The sequence below is a fragment of the Misgurnus anguillicaudatus genome, chromosome 4, assembly GCF_027580225.2.
Source record: "Misgurnus anguillicaudatus chromosome 4, ASM2758022v2, whole genome shotgun sequence".
NCBI classification, from domain to species: domain Eukaryota; kingdom Metazoa; phylum Chordata; class Actinopteri; order Cypriniformes; family Cobitidae; genus Misgurnus; species Misgurnus anguillicaudatus.
In genome coordinates, this window is record NC_073340.2 from 32,779,814 (window position 1) to 32,802,085 (window position 22,272).

The 22,272-nt window shown below is 36.7% G+C and overlaps 1 protein-coding gene across 1 annotated transcript in view; it reads left to right on the forward strand.

Annotated features, from left to right (window-relative positions):
• The window catches only part of epc1a (enhancer of polycomb homolog 1 (Drosophila) a), a 28,283-nt gene extending 15,143 nt beyond the window's left edge, over nt 1–13,140 (forward strand). The window contains exons 6-14 of the mRNA XM_073867161.1: nt 3,573–3,722; nt 3,803–3,955; nt 4,071–4,160; nt 4,421–4,569; nt 4,648–5,009; nt 9,274–9,374; nt 9,461–9,602; nt 9,832–10,162; nt 11,570–13,140. Coding sequence (XP_073723262.1) covers nt 3,573–3,722; nt 3,803–3,955; nt 4,071–4,160; nt 4,421–4,569; nt 4,648–5,009; nt 9,274–9,374; nt 9,461–9,602; nt 9,832–10,162; nt 11,570–11,636 — 1,545 coding nt within the window. The 3' untranslated portion in view covers nt 11,637–13,140. The remainder of the gene's footprint in view (nt 1–3,572; nt 3,723–3,802; nt 3,956–4,070; nt 4,161–4,420; nt 4,570–4,647; nt 5,010–9,273; nt 9,375–9,460; nt 9,603–9,831; nt 10,163–11,569) is intronic.
• The last annotated feature ends 9,132 nt before the right edge of the window (nt 13,141–22,272 follow it).

Consider the following 22,272-nt stretch of genomic DNA (forward strand, 5'->3'; position numbering starts at 1 on the left):
CGAATATTCTCCCTAAAAAAAAACACAAATATTCGAACCATTTTTTTCAATGACGGGCATTACGTCAATAACGGGACAAATGAATACAAAGAGACATAACTACTTGTATAGGTAGTCTATTTAAGTTTAAACATATTTGACAACGTATATTACCTACACAAAAAGTGTAAATCAAGAGACATCAAAGGGATATGGTACCTCGGGCTCGGTTACATGGCTTGACAGAACTCCCTGAAGCCTGCTCCATCCACGACACTGATCGGTCTCGTGTCCTTACAAATGAACTAAATTAGTTTCTCCATTATAACTAGGGCTGAACGATACATCGAATTTTCATCGTCATCGCGATATGAACTCACGCGATGAACACATCGCAACAGACAGCCTTGACGCGATGAATGAAGGGAAAACAGTAAGCGCATGTAATAAACGTTTGACCTATCACGTTTAGTCCTGAAGATATGTGCTGCGTCCGAAATCGCTTACTACCATACTATATAGTATGAAAAAAGCACTACATTGCCTACTATATAGTATGGAAGTAGGCGGTTTCGGACGCAGCGATGGTTTGCGCGTTCATGCTATTAGGCCAATCAGGGGAACCCCCAAGTCAGCTACGCTCAGATTGAGTTGTGAGGTGTAAGCTGCGACGCTGTGCCTGTTAGCAAAAACGATGGCAGAGGAAGGAGAGAAGAGTGAGGAAAATGTGTTGTCAGACGAAGACCTTGTGGTGAAAATGAACAGCACTTCAGCTATATCATGGAATTATTTTGAATTTAGAGAAGATGACGCCGCAAACACAGGTACTGTGGAAGCGGTGTTCTCATATTGCGTCTATTGCGCACTCAAGTTCATTATTTCAAATGTATGTGTGCTCTGGAAGCGTCGCGTTCGTGACATGCTCGTTTTTTCCAGGTATTTCAAAAACATTTTAACTTTTCAGAATGACACAAGCGCAGTGTGCAGTACATGTGACAATAACCTACGTGTCTAGTGTTTTCCACGTGTTTGTGAATGGCCCCTAAAACATGAAAAATATATATATATATTTATCGCAACTCACATCGTCATCGCAACATTAAACAATGTCATCGCACATCGCAACTTTTCCTCACATCGTTCAGCCCTAATTATAACCTCTTGTCGTGTTGCAGACAAAGAGCTTGTGGCGGGCGATGCAAAGTAAGTGTTAAGACGTGACTGTTTAGCTGGAGTTCCACACATTATGGTCTCGTACACACCGCAAACTTTCAGGTGTGACAACCGCATTTAAATGCGAAAATGTGATGATTGACACGGAAATAACCATAGCAACGTTCTTCCATCTCGCGTGCTTATCACTCACAGCTTTGACTAAAATAATTTAACAGCATTATGTTTTGCAATAAACCTTCGTCATGTCGTTGTGTATTGTACGCATTTGTGAGGCTGCGCGCGCTCTTGCAGTGTTGCCAAGGCCTCGTCTTTTTAACCATTTATGGCTTTTGGCTCATGAAGCGATCAAGTTTTTGGTGTTGTTAAAATGTAAAGGTGCCGGTCCCAATATTTTGATCTTTGAGGTAAAGCGTTTGGATTTATTTAGGTTTATTATTGGAATTTTCTTGTTAGCTCTTTTTTTTGGTGCAAGATCTGGCAACACTGAGCAGCAAACGCTTGTGCCTCTGTCATTTTCTGTACCGCGCATACAGAAGACTTTATCCCCTTCTAGGAATTTATTTTTTTCAGAAGATTGACCTGTCATGTCCATGATGCACGTTTAAACACTTTATTAACTACTAGTTGTTCAGTTATGTAGCTTACACACTATGCAAAGTTTCTGTAAACGCGGTTGTCACTACCTGTATTTTGCGGGAGTTAATGCGGTTGTAGAATGCGATTGTCAGTCCCGTAAATTACTGAAGTGTGTGTGTACGGAACAGTATTAGTGACAAACAAATTAATATGCAGTGTGTACAGGATGCCATGCTCATTTGGGTGCACATTTTCGAGATGTGACATCATGTTGCTAGTGGTCGAATATGCTAACAACTTTATCTCGCGGCTCAACAATTACCTCCTAACGACCAAAATCCAAAGTACTTCCAGACATGGCTTTTTAGATTTTGGGGGGGTTAAAATCGCTTTCTCGGCTGCGGTCGACTTTCTGCCATCTTCCATTCAAGACGCGTCAACTTTCAGCAGTGACGCTGTCAGACAGTGTGACTACTGTGACCTGTCCTTGAACCAGGCGCACTAGCGCGCCCACTCACAAAGCAGACAGCCACACCTCTACTACCGCCGGCGTTTAAAAAAAATAATAATAATTTGAATATTAATTTTCGTATTCGAAATTAGTTTTTTTTTAACTATTCGAATATATATTCGAATTTAGAATATTCGTTGACAGCCCTAATGCACACACACTTGCAGACACCACACAGCCACACACAATCACTCTCAAACTTACACACACGCATACTCTCAAACTTGAGAACACAATGCTGTGCAATTACGTGCACATGCACTACCACACACATTCAGTCTCTTGCACACAGAGTCACACTAGCGTGCAGACCCACACTTACACAGACACCTATCCTTATACACAATCACACCAGCATGCACACTTTTCCACTTACACTTATAAATGCATACAAAATCACTTTAGCGTACACAGACTCAAATTTACATACACACACTCGCTCACAAATTTAGGCACAAATGCTAGCACACACAATCACACTCGCATGCACACTTTCCCACTTACACTTATAAACACACATATGATCACTTTAGCATACACAGACTCAAATTTACATACACACACTCACAAATTTAGGCACAAATGCTAGCACACACAATCACACTCGCATGCACATTTTTCCACTTGCACTTAGACACACAATCAGTCGCAAACATGCTCTCACACACACATTCCCACACTTATAAACACACACATAATTACTCAAGCGTACACAAACTCTAATTTACAGACACACACAAAATCACTCACAAATTTAGGCACAAATGCTCTCACACTTTCCCACACAATCACACTCATATGCGCACTCCTGCTCATGTACATTCACACATAATCATACTCGCATGATTCTCTTTCTCTCTCTTTGAAATTAAAAACCTTTGAAGTCTAATTCTTGCATTCTGGATCTGAGCTTGTCCCTGAAAATGTGTTTGAAATCTTGCTTGGCTCTGGAGTTTGTTTATGTGCATTTATAATTTAGTGTTTTTGTGTGTGTTCATGCATATTCAGAACGGGTCGTGTTTTTTTAATTGGCTTAGGCTTCGTTGCGTATAATAATGAATGGGTGTTTTATATGGCTAGATGAGCAATTACGGTTCACCTTGTACGTAAAGGGCACATCTGCAGTGTAGAGCTCCGTTAGTGATTTGTCTTGCTTAATAACTCTGCTTTGTTGTGTGATTGTGTGTGTATAATAGTGTGGGTTATCTCTTGTAATTCAGTACAGACCTAATACCTGTCAAAAGCATTGCTTTAACAAAGCATTTTTGTATTAACCAATTAACCTTGCAATTAGAGATGTGTGTTACAGCTTAGTTATGAATATCTTTTCAGAAACACTATGCCAGACCATGGCTCAGAGGTGATGGCAGAAGCGCTGGCGATGGCCAAACCTGTTTACAAGATTCCCATAATGCCCTTCTCCAGCAATAGTCAGTACCGCCACCAGGACCATATGGACTTCAAAGACTACAAGACCAAGGTAGATAAAGAGTCGATGCAATGAACGTGTCACTAGTTAAATGTTCATCTTTAGGTTAAAATATTTTTATTTTCTCTTAGCCTGAAAAGACAGAAGTGATCAGAACCAAAAGGAAATACGAAAAGAAGCCTAAAATGCCAACTCTGTCCGGGCCCTTGCATACTGGCCCCTCCCTATTTAACCCTAAAGACCTCAACCAGTACGACTTTCCTAGCTCAGACGACGAACCTGAGGTATAAGCGTAAAACATTTCCTTTCCTTAAACTTTCTTCACATTGAATTTAAGTTTGTTTGTGAACTTGGTACTTCATACTATTGGAGCTCAAAAGACTTCCTGTTTTTGTGCAGATGCATTCTGGGTCCTCAGAGGCAGAGGAAGAAAATGAGCCTGATGGAGCGTTTGCTTTTAGGAGGAAAGCGGGATGTGTTTATCACGCTGTAGGTGTCAATACTTTCCCCTTGAATGTTATTATTCAACTCTGTCCTAAAAATAAAAGCACATATTTATTTAGTTTTACGTGAACATAAGCAGGCTGTTTTTGTCTACTTGTATGTAAATGAGCTCTCTTATGATTGGCTCAGGTCTTTGCATGTAAAGTAACCATCGAGTATTTTAATCATGTCGCCAATCCCTCACTTCCCCTTCATCCTGGTTTTTATTTTTAGCTCACAACTTGTTTTTTTTGTCGCCTCTTTAGGCCCGTTTGGATCAGAGCGGCAGCTGGCCGTGGTCCGGAGAAACAGAAGGAGGGTCACCTGACCCGCGGTTCCGGTACTCCCTCACCACTCTCACCATTCCCCGCCGCTGTGTCGGGTTGGCACGGCGACGGACAGGACGGGGCGGCAGGTTAGCAAACCCTTCTGACATTCACACATCATCTTGAATATTAATTTGATCCTAATCTTATTAAACTCTTTCATTTAGGGTTCTTCTGGACCGAGCCTATTCCAATTTGGACGGCGTATTCCAAAGTCTGGACTCGGATTCGGAATTTTCGTTTCCTGCTTCTCCTGTACATTCAGAAACCATTTCTCAGACTAATACCCACGCGTCATCTTCGTCCCAGCCCTCGCGCTCCTCTTCCTCACTTCCTGCTTATTCGGAACTGAGGCAGATTCTCAGAAACATCAAAACCTGCCGCTGGAGGCATTTTAAACCACGGACACTAACCAGCCAATCGGGCGCAGGGGATGCGCCGTCACAGAAACAGTTTAAGGGGTTTGGAAGGGGTGGGATGAGTGCCAATACACAGGGAAGAGCGGCGAACGCAGGACCACCGGCAGTAGGTGAGTAAAACTCGCACACTACACTAGCATCACGCTAAATGTTGGCTGTTTCTTGACTTTAAATTCAGAGGAGTTGGTGATGAATGTAAATTGTCGATGGGTTGTAGTTGTGAAAGCACAGTGTAATGCTCCAGTAATGTTGCTGAATGACCTAGTAATTTTCAAGAAGACTATCTGAGATGCGTTTTTAAAATTTTGACGTTTGAAGGGGACGTTTCACAAGACTTTAAGATGCCAAATAAGTCTTTGGTGTCCCCAGAGTACCTATGTGAAGTTTTAGCTCAAAATACTCCTCAATAATTTATTATAGCATATTAAAATTGACACTTTGTAGATGCGAGCAAAAATGTGCCATTTTGGGTGTGTCCTTTTAAATGCAAATGAGCTGATCTCTGCACTGCCATGTTTGGATAGTGCAGATTGAGGGGCGGTATTATCCCCTTCTGACATCACAAGGGGAGCCAAATTTCAATGACGTATTTTTTCACATGCTTGAAGAGAATGGTTTGGCAAAACTAAGTTTTCCTGGGTTGATCTTTTTCACATTTTCTAAGTTAATAGAAGCACTGGGGACCCAATTATAGCACTTAAACATGGAAAAGTCCGATTTTTGTGATGTGTCCCCTTTAAAAATCTCACGATGAGGATATGTCACCTACATGCGTGTAAACCGACCGGTTAAAAATGCATAGACTGTTATATTTATGACTGCTATGGATGTGTAGCAAAAGCTTTTGTCTATGAAGACCAAGTCAATCATTTTTGATTCCCTAAACCGATTTATATATTTAAATGAAGACAAATTAATTGATTTGTTGAGAAATAAACACACATCTACATCTTTTCATTTAAACCTTATGGGCAACATTCAAATGAAATGCTATCTACAAATTTGTTAAGGCAGTTTCTCTACACAATTGTGTTTTATCTCCTTGGATTAATTTTGTGAATCATGCTAGTGATGATCAGTTCCTGTTGTTATGTTTGTAAAGGTTTTGTTTATTTTTGATGAAGCTGTCAGATTTGCAAAAGATTGAAAGTACATCCAAGCATTATTTTCTGCATTATTTTACTGCTGTGGTCAGTGTCTGCGTACATCTGTGCAGTGAACATTAGGGCTGTCACAATGATTAAATAATCATCTCATCTCGATTGTTTGACCTCATTGTGATGATTTCAGATCACCGCAATGATTGCACATCTCTCTAAAAAACAAAAGGGGGAGCTGCAGTGCCTGTATAAACAAGACATTATCAGATTACTTTTAAATATGTATTATGTGTATTAATATTTACTGCTAGGTTACAAAAAAATGTAAGAGAATTAAATGTCAAAGCAATAAAACAGACAATTAATGATCATAATCGCCACAGTTTATTAGACAATTAACCGTCAGCCAAATTTCATAATCATGACAGCCCTAGTGAACATACTGGACACCTGTACATCCTCCAGAAATGTGTGTTGGGAACTGACATACGATCTTATTGGTCAATCAAAAAAAAGTGAATGAGCCCTCATAGGTCACAGGGTTCTCGAGGATTTGAGGCTTTTAAAATAAAATGTTACTCTGGACCACAAAACCAGTCCTAGCAGGGAGCTACACTGCGACCAAAATGGTCGCATATGCGACCTTTTGAACTGCCGTTGCGACCCTAATTTTTAATGGGTCGCAAATGTGCTACCTAATGTTTTAGACAATATGCTATGATTTACTATGAGCATTTATTAAAACATAAATGTGGATTTTACGAATACGTTTTATAACGTGCTCTGAGCCATCAACACGTTGGCTTCATTTTGCGTGAAAGCACGTCGTGTCTCTCCCTATCAGTGTGCGTTTGCGTGCTCAGCTGTTTCTCAATGAATTAGGTGCGACGCGACGCAAGCGCAGTGTATTCCATGTTTCTGAACTTGAGCAGAGGTCTTTCTTCACTGAGGACGCGGGACCCGTATGGTTCCGGGTTTATATTTTAAATGGTCTGTCGGGTCCGGTTAGGTCCTAGTTTAATTACTTTGGGTCCCAAGTCTGATTAATGTTGTGTTTATAACCCGAGTAGATCGGAAAACGGCCATGAGCGCTACCGCGCTAAAGCTCGAGTGCATTTTCAGCGTGCCTTCAGTTTCTATGGCGATGGTTCTTGTTACGACCACGCGCTGCATTTGCTTTCTCACATTTTTTTAATGATCTTATTATTAATAAACCATATCTTTTCTAAAACCATATCCATGTTTGGACAGAGATTGTAGCAAAAAGCAATGCTAATGTCAAGCCAATTGCACTGAACGAGCAAAGCAATGTAAAGTCTGTCACCGGGTCAGTAAGTAGACTTTTAAATCTGAAATAATGAGTGGATTAAGCTTTTTAAATCGGCAAGAGAGAAATAGAAAGATAGAGCAGAAGCAGTAAAAGTGTCTATCTAATAGAAATTATTACCATTATAACATCAGTCATAACATCAGTCACATTTATAATCTATAGACCTGCACTGTCTATTAATATACTATACATAGTATTGTATTATATTGAGTTTGATAAAAGGGGTCTAATTGCTTCATATATCAGTGCAAAAACAGTAAGTGTTTTCGTGGTGCTTTGACAAACAGTGTCAGCTTTGTTAATGGCAAAGAAAGTTTGGGGTGGTTAGATTGATGAAATATAATGTGAAATTAATATTAATTTTCAATGAATCAAAGTATTGTGTTGTGTCACACATTATTAGTTCTACGTCACATGTATAGTAGACCATTATTTGTCAGTGGGTAATAATTGCCCTTTTCACCGGCTACCAACACCAAGTACATTTCAGATCTGTGGAAAACACTGCAACATTTAAGAAAACAAGGCGGCATGTGGTTTAAAAGATGGCAAGTAAAATAAAAAGCATATCTGTATACAATACAGTTTCATTATTGTTCATTATTATCCAGAGCGCCTTAATATAACTTGAAAAAAATATGTGCGACCAAATCATATTTTGCGCCAGTAACTGAAAAAGTTGGTAGCGCAAGTGCCACCAGTGGAAAAGGTTAGTGTAGTTCCCTGCCTAGGGGGCATTTTTTTGAAATTGAGATTTATACATCATCTGAAAGCTGAATAAGCTTTCCACTGCTATATGGGTGATTCTCACGAAATCCATACTTAGAAGGTGTCCAGCATCAGATTTTTTTTTAAAAGCCCTTGAAGCCATAATTTTTTTTCACATATAAGAATAAGGTCTGAACTTAGTATAACCATTATTTTTAGAGGATTTTAAAAATATTTCCTATAGATTTATGTACATTTTTTAGATTATCATTATCAAAAATTATCATTACCGCAACATGATATTACATTAAATATATGCATTTACAAACTCATGTTTCGGTAATAAGAACTAAAAAGTTGTCTAGGTACTATGACAAACAAAAATTTCAACTTTCATCTGGAGAGAAAAAATAAGAACTGCTTACCTGGTAGCCATCTTGAGTGTCACAGTCAATGATGTCCCTTACAACAATTTTTTTGAAAAGTTAGTTCCTTGAGGGCTTAAACAATGATTGAAAATTGTTGCGGAGGACAACAACTTTTTTCTTGGACACATTTATATTTCTTATAATAAAAATGTTCCCTTTAAATGTTGAAAAAACAACAAAATTGTTTGTATGATGTCATTTGAAATCATGTGCAACTCTATGCTTCTTATTTTGATACTCTTACTTCGCATTTACTTTTTTATCAAAATGTTTCTTGACACCTATTAAGTCTAATTTCACGAGAATCACCCAATTGGGAAATTGGAAGTTTAAATGGGAACCAAACTTGAATGGGAAATCCCCAAAGAGTGATAGGAACGAGTGCCAATTTTGTTCCCGATTTTGCTGCATCCACTCACAAAAATTAAGTTTTGATATTTATGGTAGGAAATTTACAAATTGTCTTTATGATATTTACATAATATACTAATGATTTTTGGCATAAACAACAACTTTTTTTTACTTTTTCTACAAATAAACATGTGCGACTTATGACTGGTTTTGTGCTCCAGGGTCACAATTCGGTTGACTTTACGGTTTTATTTTGGATGATTCATCAGTTCATGCTATTCCTGAGAAATACATTTTCTTTGCCTCAAGGGAAAAGGCTTTTATATTGATTTAACCAAGCACATGTGGGTTGGGAAAAATTTTCTTGGATGTGCATCTTGAAGTCAACAATCCAGCATTTGCTGAATAAAATGCTCTTTGCACCTGGATGTCAAATGACATTGTTTGTGTGTTTTAGTGTTTTCTGCAGATCAGTACCAGCAGCATCAGGAACAACTAGCCCTCATGAAGAAACAACAGCTGGAGCAGATACAGGCCAATGACACGCTCAACACCAAGGTGTGTACAAGAGAAACATGCATGGCCTGTGTCCTGTCCCCAAGTGTGACTGCTCGTCGTGTAACATTTTCCTTTCCTCTTTTCAGTCTTCGGTATCCAAGACATTGGATTCGGTCAGCGCCCAATTTGCTGCTTCTGCTCTTATGACCTGTGATCAACTTTTGACCCTAAAGGTTAAAGATGATAGTGGTGTGGGAGGTGGAGTCAACGGGGTCATCCAGGCTTCAGGTTCGTACTCTAAAGTAAAATATGGGTTAATTATCATTTTGGGGTGAACTATACCTTCAATTTATTTAAAGTAGACAACTTTTTTTCAGCCAAACAGAGTCAGAGTTATAATGCACAACAAAAAAACAAAGCAGTATTTTAAAATGTTTGTGAACTGTTACTGTAAAGATGCCGATTTGCATATCTTTTTGTCCTCTTCATGGGTTTTTCCTCTATTGGCCCTTTACAGGAGTTTACAAAGGATTCAGTGTCTCCTCTACACCATCAGCTTCTGCCCTCGCTAGCCAACCAACTTCCACCTCTGCCCCGCCCACCTTCCTTTCCTCCATTAACAACTCTAACACAGGCTCCGCCCACACGGTCCACAACCCCATAGGAAACCACAGTAACAACACAGCCAACAACTCCACCTCTCAGGTCCTGATTGGCAACAACTTGCGTCTCAGCGTGACCACGCCCTCTATCGCCTGTCACCTTCCCAGAAGTCTTAGCAATGTGCCATCCACTGCCTTAAAGCTCGCCGCCGCCAGCAACTGTCAGCTCCCCAAAGTCAACACTGGGTAAATGAATCATCTTAATAAATAAAATTTTCACAAGACATGCACTGCAAAAAAAATATTTAGTAAGAAAAAAAAATCGTAGTAATTTTGTCTTGTTTTCAGTAAAAATTCTTAAATTAAGATGCTTTTTCTTGATGAGCAAAACGACCCAAGAAAATAAGTCTAGTTATAAATAAGACCATAAAATTTAAGTGATTTTTGTGCATAAAACAAGCAAAAAATCTGCCAATGGGGTAAGCAAATTTTTCTTGAATTTAGTGTTTAAGAAAAAATGTCAAGATTTTTTTGCTTACCCCATTGGCAGATTTTTTGCTTGTTTTATGCACTTAAATTTGATATTTTTTTGTCTAGAAACTATACTTGTTTTCTTGGGTAGTTTTGCTCATCAAGAAAAAAGCATCTTGATTTGGGAATTTTCAGATATTTTTACTGAAAACGAGACAAAATAGGTTTTTTTCTTGAAAATCATTTTTGCAGTGTGCATGACACATTTTGTCATTGAAAATTGTAGTTTGATAGGGAGATTTGTGATTCAAATTTATTTAACTAAAATCTAAGTAAAAATGTGAACAATTAATTATTTTTCGGCCGAAATAATAAAAAAACTCCTTTAAATTGAAAGCTTTTTAACTCATTCCCAGCCAGCTTTTTATTGAAATTGCACACAAACAGTTTTTGTGATTTTCACAAAAGTTTCACTAAATGCCTTCCAGGACAAATTTTCTTCTGAAAAATAATAACATACAAATATATCAAATAAAAGAACAGACACTCTGCTTTTTTCTATTTATAAACTCTTAAATATGTTTTTTTCTTCAAAAATACAAAATTTTGAGCAAAAAGCTAAAATAATAGCATTTTTGTGAAGGAATTTTGTTAAAGATCAGATTCAGAGCGATTATCAAAACGTACACGTTAAAATTAATAAATAATTTTTTGCTTTAGTTTTTTATAAATTGGGTAAGTGCGACATCTAATGGATAATCGCGGTATTACAGATTACCATAAAAACTCATCAGCAACACTTTTTTTTCATGCAGATGTTTTCTCTTAATTGACTAAATAACTCGTCGATGGCGGGGAAAGAGTTAAAATGTTTTCTTGTGAATGCACCAAGTTGGTTGTGACCGCTCCTTTAGGCAGCACAATAATGTTGCATTAAGTATTTTCACTTTTTTTTTTAGTAAGCGTACCCACACAGTCGAATGCAAATTATACTTTATACTTCGTACGTGTACACAGATGTTTGATGCATGCACATTGCAATACATCTATACAAAAATCCAACGGTGCACGAAATTTGCCTTACGTATACTGTACTGTAAAGTATATCCAGGCCTTAAGTTACGCTATCACTTTTAATTGATTATTTACCAGGTTATAAAATATTGTCTTGTTTGTCTGCAGGGAAAATCATGAACAGGAGAAGCTCAACAGTATAGGAGAGAACACAGTGGCCATGGAGGTGACGTAGTGACCGTTGACGTTCCGTTTCCACCCAGATTAGTCTTTTGGTGCTGTGCACCAATCGGGTTTGGGGAAGCAAAAGGACAGTGGGTTTCCAAGGCAACTGTATGAACCTGAAAGCAAATTTCATCTCGTCTTTTTTTGCCCCTTTATTATTCAGTTACCCCCTTTAAAAAAAAGTTGTTTCTGTTAAATGTGATGTGTAAATTATGAATATGGCAAATATTCGATGTACAGAAACTACGTATTTGTAAAAGTTCCCACCACCACCCTTGTATATACGCTACTTGAATACCGAACTGTTGAGTTGTGACATTTTGCACTTGGGGAATCAAGCGAAGGGGGGATGCGAGCGTGAGCCGAGAGGTCAGCGGGTAAAGATTGTGTGAATAGTTGTGCATGGTGGGGAAACCTGCTGTTCTGTCTATTTATTGTGCCGTGTTTACAGTTTTTGTTTTTTTCTCCCATTTTTTTCGTACACTGTTTTCCTCAGTTTTTTTCTCATTTCGATTGCTTCCAATTCTTAAATTCCCCTCGGTTTTCCGAGTTCGCCCAATTCACGCTTTGTGAATCGGATCGAACGTTAATGGTGTCATCCATAATTTCTTTTGGGTTTGGTTTTATTTTTCCCCTTTTCTTAGAGGGATGTGACGTGGGGTTGGATGTCCGTTGGTTTCAGGGGGAGGGCAAAATTGTGGGTGTGGTTAATGGGAATCTTCCATTTTTATCATCCCAAACAATAACAAAATGACATACCAGGGATGAAGTCTTCACTTGGGAGCTTCCATAGCTTCCTTGTCAACTAAGCACTATTGTTTTGGATTTTTTTGTAATTATTGCTGCTTTTTGTACAAATTCAGTGTCCTTTTTCATACAATGGAAATGTTTAGTTTGTCCCCATTTTATTTCTTTGTACAACAAAGAGTTATTTTTGTATCATCGTGAGTTTCTAGGGTTTCTTTTCTGTTTTTTTTTTTCTTGTGGTGAAGCGTCTTTTGCGCTTCGTTAACAAAAGACTTCATTTATTGGTTGCTTTGGTTGCTAAACGTCACGCGCGACGGCCAATGTATGTCCAACCCGACTGCATCAGAGTCGTCATTCCGGTTTAAGATCTTTGAGGAGAAACATGGGGATGTCGAACAATTGTTGTCTCTTCTCTAAATGTTATCCAGCAGACTCTGGACTATTTCAAGGCCTGAAAACCACAAGTTAAAGGTTGTGCCTTCCTTTGGGAATGTCCTACTCAGTCTCTTCCGTGAAGAGGATGCTCCGGATCAAGACCGCTGTAATGCGGTACACACTTGTCCCGAGCTTGGATCTCCGATGCCCGGTCCACTGGCTGAACTGATTCCTCCTCCAGGGGTTTTTTGGTCTGATCTGGAGGAAGGCAAAAAATTAAAATATGGAAAATATACAAAAGAAAATTATTATTGAATAAGTAAAAAAAAGATATGTGACAATTCAAACATGAATCAGACAATAAAGCCCAGGTTATTATATGTGAATTAAAAGTTGTCTCGTCTTTCCTTGATTTATTCATGTAAACAGTATCTAAAACATTAAGAATGAGTGTAAAAGGATTTTTAACTACAGAATAAATTACTGAATAAATACAATATTTATTGTATTTGTGGACAATATTTGACTACAATCATTTGAGAATCTAGATTCTGAGAGTGCAAAAAAAATCTAAATATTAAGAAAATATCCATTAAAGTTATCCAAATGAAGTCCCTAACAACACATTACTAATGATAAATGTTTGATATTTATAGTAGAAAATTTTATTAAATATCTTAATGGAACAATATCTTTGCTTTATATCCTAATGATTTTTGGCATAAAAGAAAATTTAAAATTTTGACCCTTACAATTTGTATTTTTGCTTCAACTATCTGTGCTACTAAAGACTGGTTTTGTGGTCCAGGGTCACGTATTTGAGTTGGAGGACGTTTTACGCTTTGCATACATTGATGGTTTGTCAGATTTTGAGTAATTCACGATACATTGTGTAAAACAAATCTTAAAGGTGCCAAAGAATGCACTGAAATAATGTGAAATTTTTCTGTGATATCTACATAGAAGGTTTGTGGCTTTATTAAGTGCAAAAATCATCCAGAGACAGTTTTACATAACCATTTACAAAACTGGGATTTGCCTTAGAATGAAATGGTCTATTACCTTATTTGCTCATGAATAATAATGTTGAGCTCTGCTCTGATTGGCTGATTCACAGAGCGGGTCCTTCTGTAGCTCTCTTTGTGTGCAAACAGACCTCATGTTTGAGTCCGTATTAGACGGAAATACAGAATTTAAGGAATAAACAACTATTTGGAGATCGTTAATGGACGTTTTTGATTGGTAAGTTTGTGTTTTTTCAGTATGGACCTGCAAAACGTAACAGTATTGTCAATAGTAGAATTCAGCCTAAACGCTAGCACTTACTCAGCAATCAACTTTGTTTTTAGCATTGCAACAACATTGAAATTAATTTATTGTGCAATTTAATGTTTTGGGGGGCGTACATCTCGACTATAACGGCACAGTTAGTATTATGTTGAAATTGGCCTGTTTTCCGGCGGTCTTTTGCATGCAAGAGGTTTACATAAGAAGGATGTCATTGTTTGAGGCTCACGATATGTCATTACCATGTATAGAACCCTTATTAGTCATCTATTCCTAGGTTAATACATTCTAAAGTGTCTATTTTTATTCAGTATTTTTTTCTGAATTTAAACAGCAAGGCAAGATTTTCTTTTCAACTTGCCAAAAATAAAAAACCGTGATCGACCTGGATTGAGAATACTGAACTGTTACCATAGCTACATTTGAAGGATCAGTAGGATGTTTTATAGCTTTTCTGATTGCTTTATTTATTGATTTAATAATCTGCATTTGGTTAATCTTTGTAAGTAATGCCAGTATAGATGAGAGAGAGCAATGCATGCCCTGCTGAACAAAAAATAATAAAACCATTACAGAAAGTTCTAATGATTTCCATTAAAATACCAATAGCTTTTACCATTAAAACCACTACACTGTAGTGTGTTTTGGGCCATATTCCATTAGAACCAATAAAGTTCCCAATAAAACCATTAGAATTTTCTGTAAGCTAATGGTTTTATTGTTTTTTTTAGCAGGGTGATGTGTTTGTGCTTTGCTGTTTAATTTGTCTGCATTAATAGATGAGACTTCAGTTATTTTTAGCATGGAAATATTCATTATCTGGTATCAGAATGAGCGTGAGTGTTATTTCATCAGCATGTGTCAAATTGGGGTTGTGTTTGCATTGCATTTATAAAAGTCACGTTCTTGTAGGTTTTGTGATAGTTGCAGTATGGCGTATGATTGCTAAAGCAATGCTATTGCAATAGGTACGTGCATGGCCGTAGCCAGGGTTTGAAAATGAAATTACCGTGGTCCAGGGTTGGGTGTTAAGACTTAACAAATGCTATCCCAGGTGAAAAAGTGCACTTAAATAAAATACACTTTTTAAGTACACTTAGTAAATGTACTATTTTCGTGCACTCATTTTGTGGCTCATATCACATTTGTTTTTGGTACTTCTTTAAATTACGTTAAGAACATCTAAGTGTTATTTTGAGACATCATTAATTTCAATAAAAATCCTTACTTTTTCAGGTAAACTGAAGTACTGCTCAAGTAGAACTTTACTTTTAATAAGTATATTTGTAGCATCCCAGGTAAAAAAGTAGTATACTTTAGTGTATTAGAAATATAATTGAAGTACATGAAGTATAAAACAAGTATGCTTCTACTTGTTGTACTTAATTTAAAGAGTATTTAATATGTACTTTTTAAAAGTATACTTCCAAAAAGATGTAATTAAGTTCAACTTAATAGTCCAAAAAATAAGTATACTAATTTACCAGTAATTCAATTATCTTTTAAATGTACTTTTTGAAAGTATACTTCCAAAAAGATGTAAATAAGTTCAACTTAAGAGTCCAAAAAATAAGTATACTAATTTACCAGTAATTTAATTAACTTTTAAATGTACTTTTTGAAAGTATACTTCCAAAAAGATGTAATTAAGTTCAACTTAAGAGTCCAAAAAATAAGTATACTAATTTACCAGTAATTGAATTATCTTTTAAATGTACTTTTTGAAAGTATACTTCCAAAAAGATGTAATTAAGTTCAACTTAAGAGTCCAAAAAATAAGTATACTAATTTACCAGTAATTGAATTATCTTTTAAATGTACTTTTTGAAAGTATACTTCCAAAAAGATGTAATTAAGTTCAACTTAAGAGTCCAAAAAATAAGTATACTAATTTACCAGTAATTGAATTATCTTTTAAATGTACTTTTTGAAAGTATACTTCCAAAAAGATGTAATTAAGTTCAACTTAAGAGTCCAAAAAATAAGTATACTAATTTACCAGTAATTGAATTGTCTTTTAAATGTACTTTTTGAAAGTACACTTCCAAAAAGATGTAATTAAGTTCAACTTAAGAGTCCAAAAAATAAGTATACTAATTTACCAGTAATTGAATTATCTTTTAAATGTACTTTTTGAAAGTATACTTCCAAAAAGATGTAATTAAGTTCAACTTAAGAGTCCAAAAAATAAGTATACTAATTTACCAGTAATTAAATTATTTTTTAAATGTACTTTTTGAAAGTGTACTTTGTTGTCAATGTATTTTAAATTGTATAGAAGTTTATTTTTTTTAAGTGTATTTAATTTGACATACTTAGAGTGACAATTCAATATACTTATGGGAAGTATATTTTTTGGAAATTAATTGTTAATTTACTTTTTTAGCGTACTATGATCTCACTTCATTAGAAGTGTGACTTCTGTACACTTTATACAGTACACTCTAAAATAAGTGTATTTTTAGTTGCATATCAGAGTACTTTCATAAAATACGTTAGAATAATAAAATGTAGGCTATACACTGCATGAAAAGAGCTTTATCCGGACAAATACGGATGGGAAATCCCTGCTAAACTTTAGGTTTGCCAGATAAATGAGGCAGAGTGCTTGGAAACGTAATACTCAGAAGTAAACTTGTGAAACATCCAGAAACCTTGTGTATATGGATGTATACAGGAACTGGTGGAAGTTTTTAGGAATCCTCACAGCTGGTTGTGAGGTGTGAAGGGTTAATGACAGAGGTGCTGTCTCTGTTTTCAAAGCTGGGTGGGGGGTTCAAGGCAGCACATAACATAAAAATATTATATATTTACAAGTGTGTTTACTAAATACATGTATTATTATGCTAATGTAATTTAATTGATAAAGGTTTTTTTATTTAAGAAAATCTGAGCATCACTCAAAATAACTGTCAACATGTTTGTCAACTAAACATGTTTTGTATACGTTATACATTTTATAAAAATATTTAATATTTTTATTATTGATATAAAGTATAAAGAACAAATCAGTGTGAATACGCAGATTATAAAAAGTACATAAAGTGCAAGCAGAGGATCCAAAATAATGAAGAAAAAAAAACATCCAATGCACCTTGGAAGTTGTAGTCAAAATACATCTACAGCAGCATGCTGAAGCAGTACCAACGCCAGGGCAAAAGACTCAAATTCCCAGAATGCACCTGCACCCACCCATTCATTCCCACCAATCAGGATCAACGGCATTATTTCAAACCGCAACTGACTGTCTTCGTTTTCATGCTAAACAGTACGGCTGAGGTAAGTTTGACTTTCATTCCTTTACATCGCGCAGATCTGTTCCATATTTGTTCCTATTTTGTTCTTCACTGTGATTATTTTTGTCTTTATGCGAGAAGTGTTTTAATTTAAAGCACACACAGGAAACATTAAGAGTAAGTTATACACTGTACACAGTAACGTTAGGAACTTAAACATGCGGTTTTTCAGTGAGCAAAGTAACATGCAAAATGCCTGATAAACAATTAAATTCGATGTTTAAAACTTTAAAAATAAAACGGCAAGATTACTTGTGTTGGAGATTGTGTTGCTAACTTTAGCAATTAGCAAATGGCTCTATCTGCTATTTTAAACGATAACCATAGACGATCTTCTGTTGTTTAAAAGCTCATTGCTGTAAGTTAGTTCTGATAGATGCTGCTTATTTTGCAAGCCTGTTTTAATAGCTTTATTCTGTTTAGTAACCAAGCCAGCTTCACTTTAAGTTTAAGATAAACTAACGTTAGATGTTGTTGTAAAGAAGCTTGGAGTCAAAATATATTTTAAAGTTGTATGATTGGCTTCTTTTTTAATATGATGTCTATCCATGTTTGTGTTTACAGAGGTCATGTACCATGTGGTCGACCTTGCTGACGCTGAAGAGGTTTCTGTGTAAAAATGATGTAAGTTAAGTTTAATCTTTTAATTTAATATTGTTTTAATTCATGCCGTGCTGGCTACCAGTCAAATATTGCATACAATTAAAAATACTATTAATCACCAATAAAACCTTAAATGGCCCACCACCTTCCTATCTCAGAGAATTAATATCAGAATACAATCCGACACGTACACTGCGGTTACAAAATTCTGGTCTCTTAATTATTCCTAGAATATCAAAAGTGTCTAAGCTCTGAAATGATTTGCCAACTGATGTCTGTGAATCAGACACAGTCAATCACTTTAAATCTAAAGGGACACTTCACCCATTTGTATTAAGCTTTGTGTCTTTAGAACCCCAGTCATGTTTTTGAATGGTCAGGCATCATTTCCTGAGACAGGAGAAATTCAGATTTCAGTGTTGCACTTTCTTCTTTCAATGATGTAAAAATTATAATTTTGCATCATTGAAAGAAGGAAGTCCAATATCTTTGTTGAGGTGGTGAGACTACAAACACCCCTTTTTTAGTCAAATAGGCACCAAATTCGAAATGTATGTTACATTTCCACTACAAATATGAGACACTTTCAATAAAGATGAATGTTTCTACAGGTGAAATGCTCCATTAAAGGATAATTCTGGTATTTAACACACTGAGTCTTATTTCTGGTTTGTTTTGGATGAATTACAGTGATGGACACTGTAATTTTGACAATGGGTCGTGTCTTGAATTTTTTGACTCGTTTAGAAGCGTCTCTTCACTGCTTCAGAGTGGAAGTCAAGGGTCATGCACAAACATGTCATTAAAACAACACTTAACCTTCATTTTCAAAACTGTCCCTTACGAAAATTAACCATGGTTTTATTGTGGTAAAAGTGTAGTAACCATGTTTTTTTGGTCAATTGATTACTATGAGCAAAACCATGGTTTTACTATACTAACCATGGTTTAACTATAGTTTTTGAAAACCATGGTTGTCAAAACCATGGTTATTTTGTGGTAGCCATGGTTTTACTACAGTAACCATGGTTTTTTGGTCTTAACTGTAGTAAAACCATGGTTAATTTTCGTAAGGGGTGCTACTCACCGAGTGGTTCGTGGTGTTCGTTGATGATTAAAAACAAGTAGTGTAGCGAAATACAGTTTCTGTGGTGTTTTATTTGGCATTTTGTAAAATTCCATTGACTTCTCTTGGAAGACTCATTGCTCGCTGATATATCACTCTGCTGCCGGAAATGGAAAAGGGTCTGTTTACATTTGGTTGTAGTTTTTTCGCTCGGTTTCTCTCAGAAGGCTAGCATGAGCAGAGCAACTGTGCCCTCGGAGTAGGGCACAAATTTTTCCCATATTTGATGGCTCAGTGACCAGCCTTAGGTTTGAAGTTGAGCTCGATTGTGACTCGATTGTCTATTCTGAAGCAGTCAAGAGACACTTCTAAACAAGTCAAAAAGTCAAGACACGACCCATTGTCAAAATTTCAGTGACCATCACTGTAGTTCATCCAAAACAAACCAGAAATGAGACTCAAAGTGTTTAATACCGGAATTATTCTTTAAGACTCAGGCATGAAAATCCCTCACCTTTCGGCGAAATTCGCCGTTTTGAAGCCAAAAAAGGTGACCCACGTGAATCACGTAGATTCGATGAGACCACATTATTTGGGGGGGGGATGCGCGCGTTGTTTGTAGACGCGCCCTTCGCTGTCATCCAACATGTATCCCACGCATTAGATTTGTTTGAGTTCATGCTGCGTTGCTAAACCCGACAGGCAGGCACGTGACATCAAAGTATCACGAGAGTGAATCGAGAAGCCATACGGAAGTCTGCTTTCGAACGGCTCTCGCGCTACTGTGATGTCATCCGCATTTCTGTGTTCTTCGTCTACAAGCTTGTTGAAGATGCGTAGAGCGACTGCCTTCGGGACGTAAAGTCAACACAAAACGCTGTAAAACTATCATTGTGGAATTGTAAGGCATCAACCAATTAAAACAACATATCTACACAGACTGACACTGCAAAGTGACCTAAAATATTTTTGTTGGAATGGATTGGAACGAATTATGGACGTACTCCCCGCTTGTAAGTCACATGGTCTACGGCTGTAAGTACTTAAATGTAAATATGGTGAAACTGCAAAATATTGCATGAAATGCTGTAATAAGAACATACTATTATTAAAACTGCTAATAAGAAAGTTTACAGTAACGTAGCGATTTTAGACTATTTGAGCAACAAAGATTCTAAAGTGAACTGTTTTCAGTGCGCATACGCGCACAAACTCAAAAGCCCACGCCCAACGTGCGTTTCAAAAATCACGCAAAGCAAACGCAGATTTGTTTGGGCTTGACAGGAGATATACGCACAAACTATATTGTAATTCCACAGTCTCTGCAAGTATTCTCATAAAAACAGTCGTTTATTATAAGTGAGCAGTTGATCATGTGTCAGTGATCGCTTCTCCGTTGTTAAAGGGACAGTTCGTCTCATAAGAAATACATATGTTTGAGTCATTATGTTAATCAAACTACAAAAGACAAAAGGAAAATCACTTTTATAGCTTTAAAAAGATCAATTATATTTAATTTGTAGAATAAAAACAGTGTTGTGTTAATTTGATACTGTTTTTTCAACCTAATCAATACTGTTAGATCTTACTTTATTTGTAACTTTGTTCTTTTCTATTTTATATGCTTGTAATGTCTTGATTTGTTCTTATTTTATTTTCCCACATCACTTTTTTGCTTATCTGAAAATTATTCAACCCATGACTCAAAAACCATAATGTAATTAATTTAGCCAGTACTATATTGTAAAATTAAGTCATTTTAAATTAGATGTAGGCCTTCAGGTCCACCCTATTGCAAGGTCAACTTAAAATTGTATGGCCTTGCGACTGATGGTCAGATTATGGCAAAATAAAATTATTGCAGATTTAAAATAGTAAGGGAATGCTACTTCTTACAGTTTTCCACATTTATCAACCCATTTAATTAAACATGGTTTTTGTCACTAGTTAAATGTTTACATTTTAAATTTGAAAGAATTAAATAATTGAAATAATGGTCATAATGTATTTTTTGCGTATGTTATGGTGTGCATTTTGTTTCTGCGCACATGGAGGGATGTTGCGTTTCTTCCTCTTTTTTTTCCTTGGCCAATCTCATGCTTGAAGAATAAATAAGTTAAGTTACAGCATGTTCCCTAATGAGGCCATAATATTTATTCTGGGGGGGTCCTCCCACCTCGTGGCCCCATCAGAGGCCACATCGCCCCTCGAGCGCCCTTCTCACTTTTTTCACCCCTGACCCGTTTTCATGCCTGAAGACTTTTTTCTTTAACAAAGCATTCACATAATTTGTCTAGTAAATTATACTTATCTTGCAATAGTTAGCTTGTATGGAACAAAGCATTCACATAACTCGTCTGGGTAATTTACTTATGCTGCAATAACTAGCCTGTCTGGAACCGAGCATATATTAAACCACAACACTGTGTGACACTTGCATTACATGTGAATGGCCCCTACGCTGATAGGATTTTGTTTCTTTCTCCCTGTCTCGTCCTCAAACCCGATGACATTGAGACAAACATTGAGACAAACAGACCAGTTCCGGCTGCCGTGGAGGTCAACACACCACTGATCTACTAGCTGCCCTTCAACGTGATGCCCAGCCGATGCCTGACCACCGACGGAACCCGTTAAATCTCCTTATCCGTTTACATCCCATATATATATATATCTTTTCCTCCTAGGACTTTTTGTTCCTCCCTGAGGTTTTTCTCCTAGGGTTTTTTTTTAACCCCTGGGGAGTCAAGCAACATTGGCTTAACTTAGCACCCTCTTGTATACGAGACATTATTAATTTGCTCGCTTGTAAAGTTTATTCATAGCCGCTGTATTTTGCTACTTATATTGTCTGTCGATTTTTCTATGTTTTCCCTGCTTCTTTTAATGTAAAGCTGCTTTGAAACAACTACAAATTGTGAAAAGCGCTATATAAATAAAATTGAAATGTCTCTTTCCTGTTTTACAGATGCAGTGAGGGAGTGATCCCCCAACATCGAGGTGGCAGAGATCCGGGACCTTCTACGGAGGAAGTGCAACAATGCCAGTTACAAGGCCCCCAGTAGTTCAAATCAGAGCTAGATGTCCATATAGTACAAGTTGTTCGCAATTGTTCTCTTCCCGGCATTTCAAAGAAAGTCGACTGTTTAAGGTTCCCCATTTTGCCAATATCTGTTTTGTGTGTTACTTTTGTGTCATTAATAAAGATCCTTTTTTGAAATGCAGTTTGTAATCTGTTTGTGTGCATTTGAACTGAATTGTTATATAATACA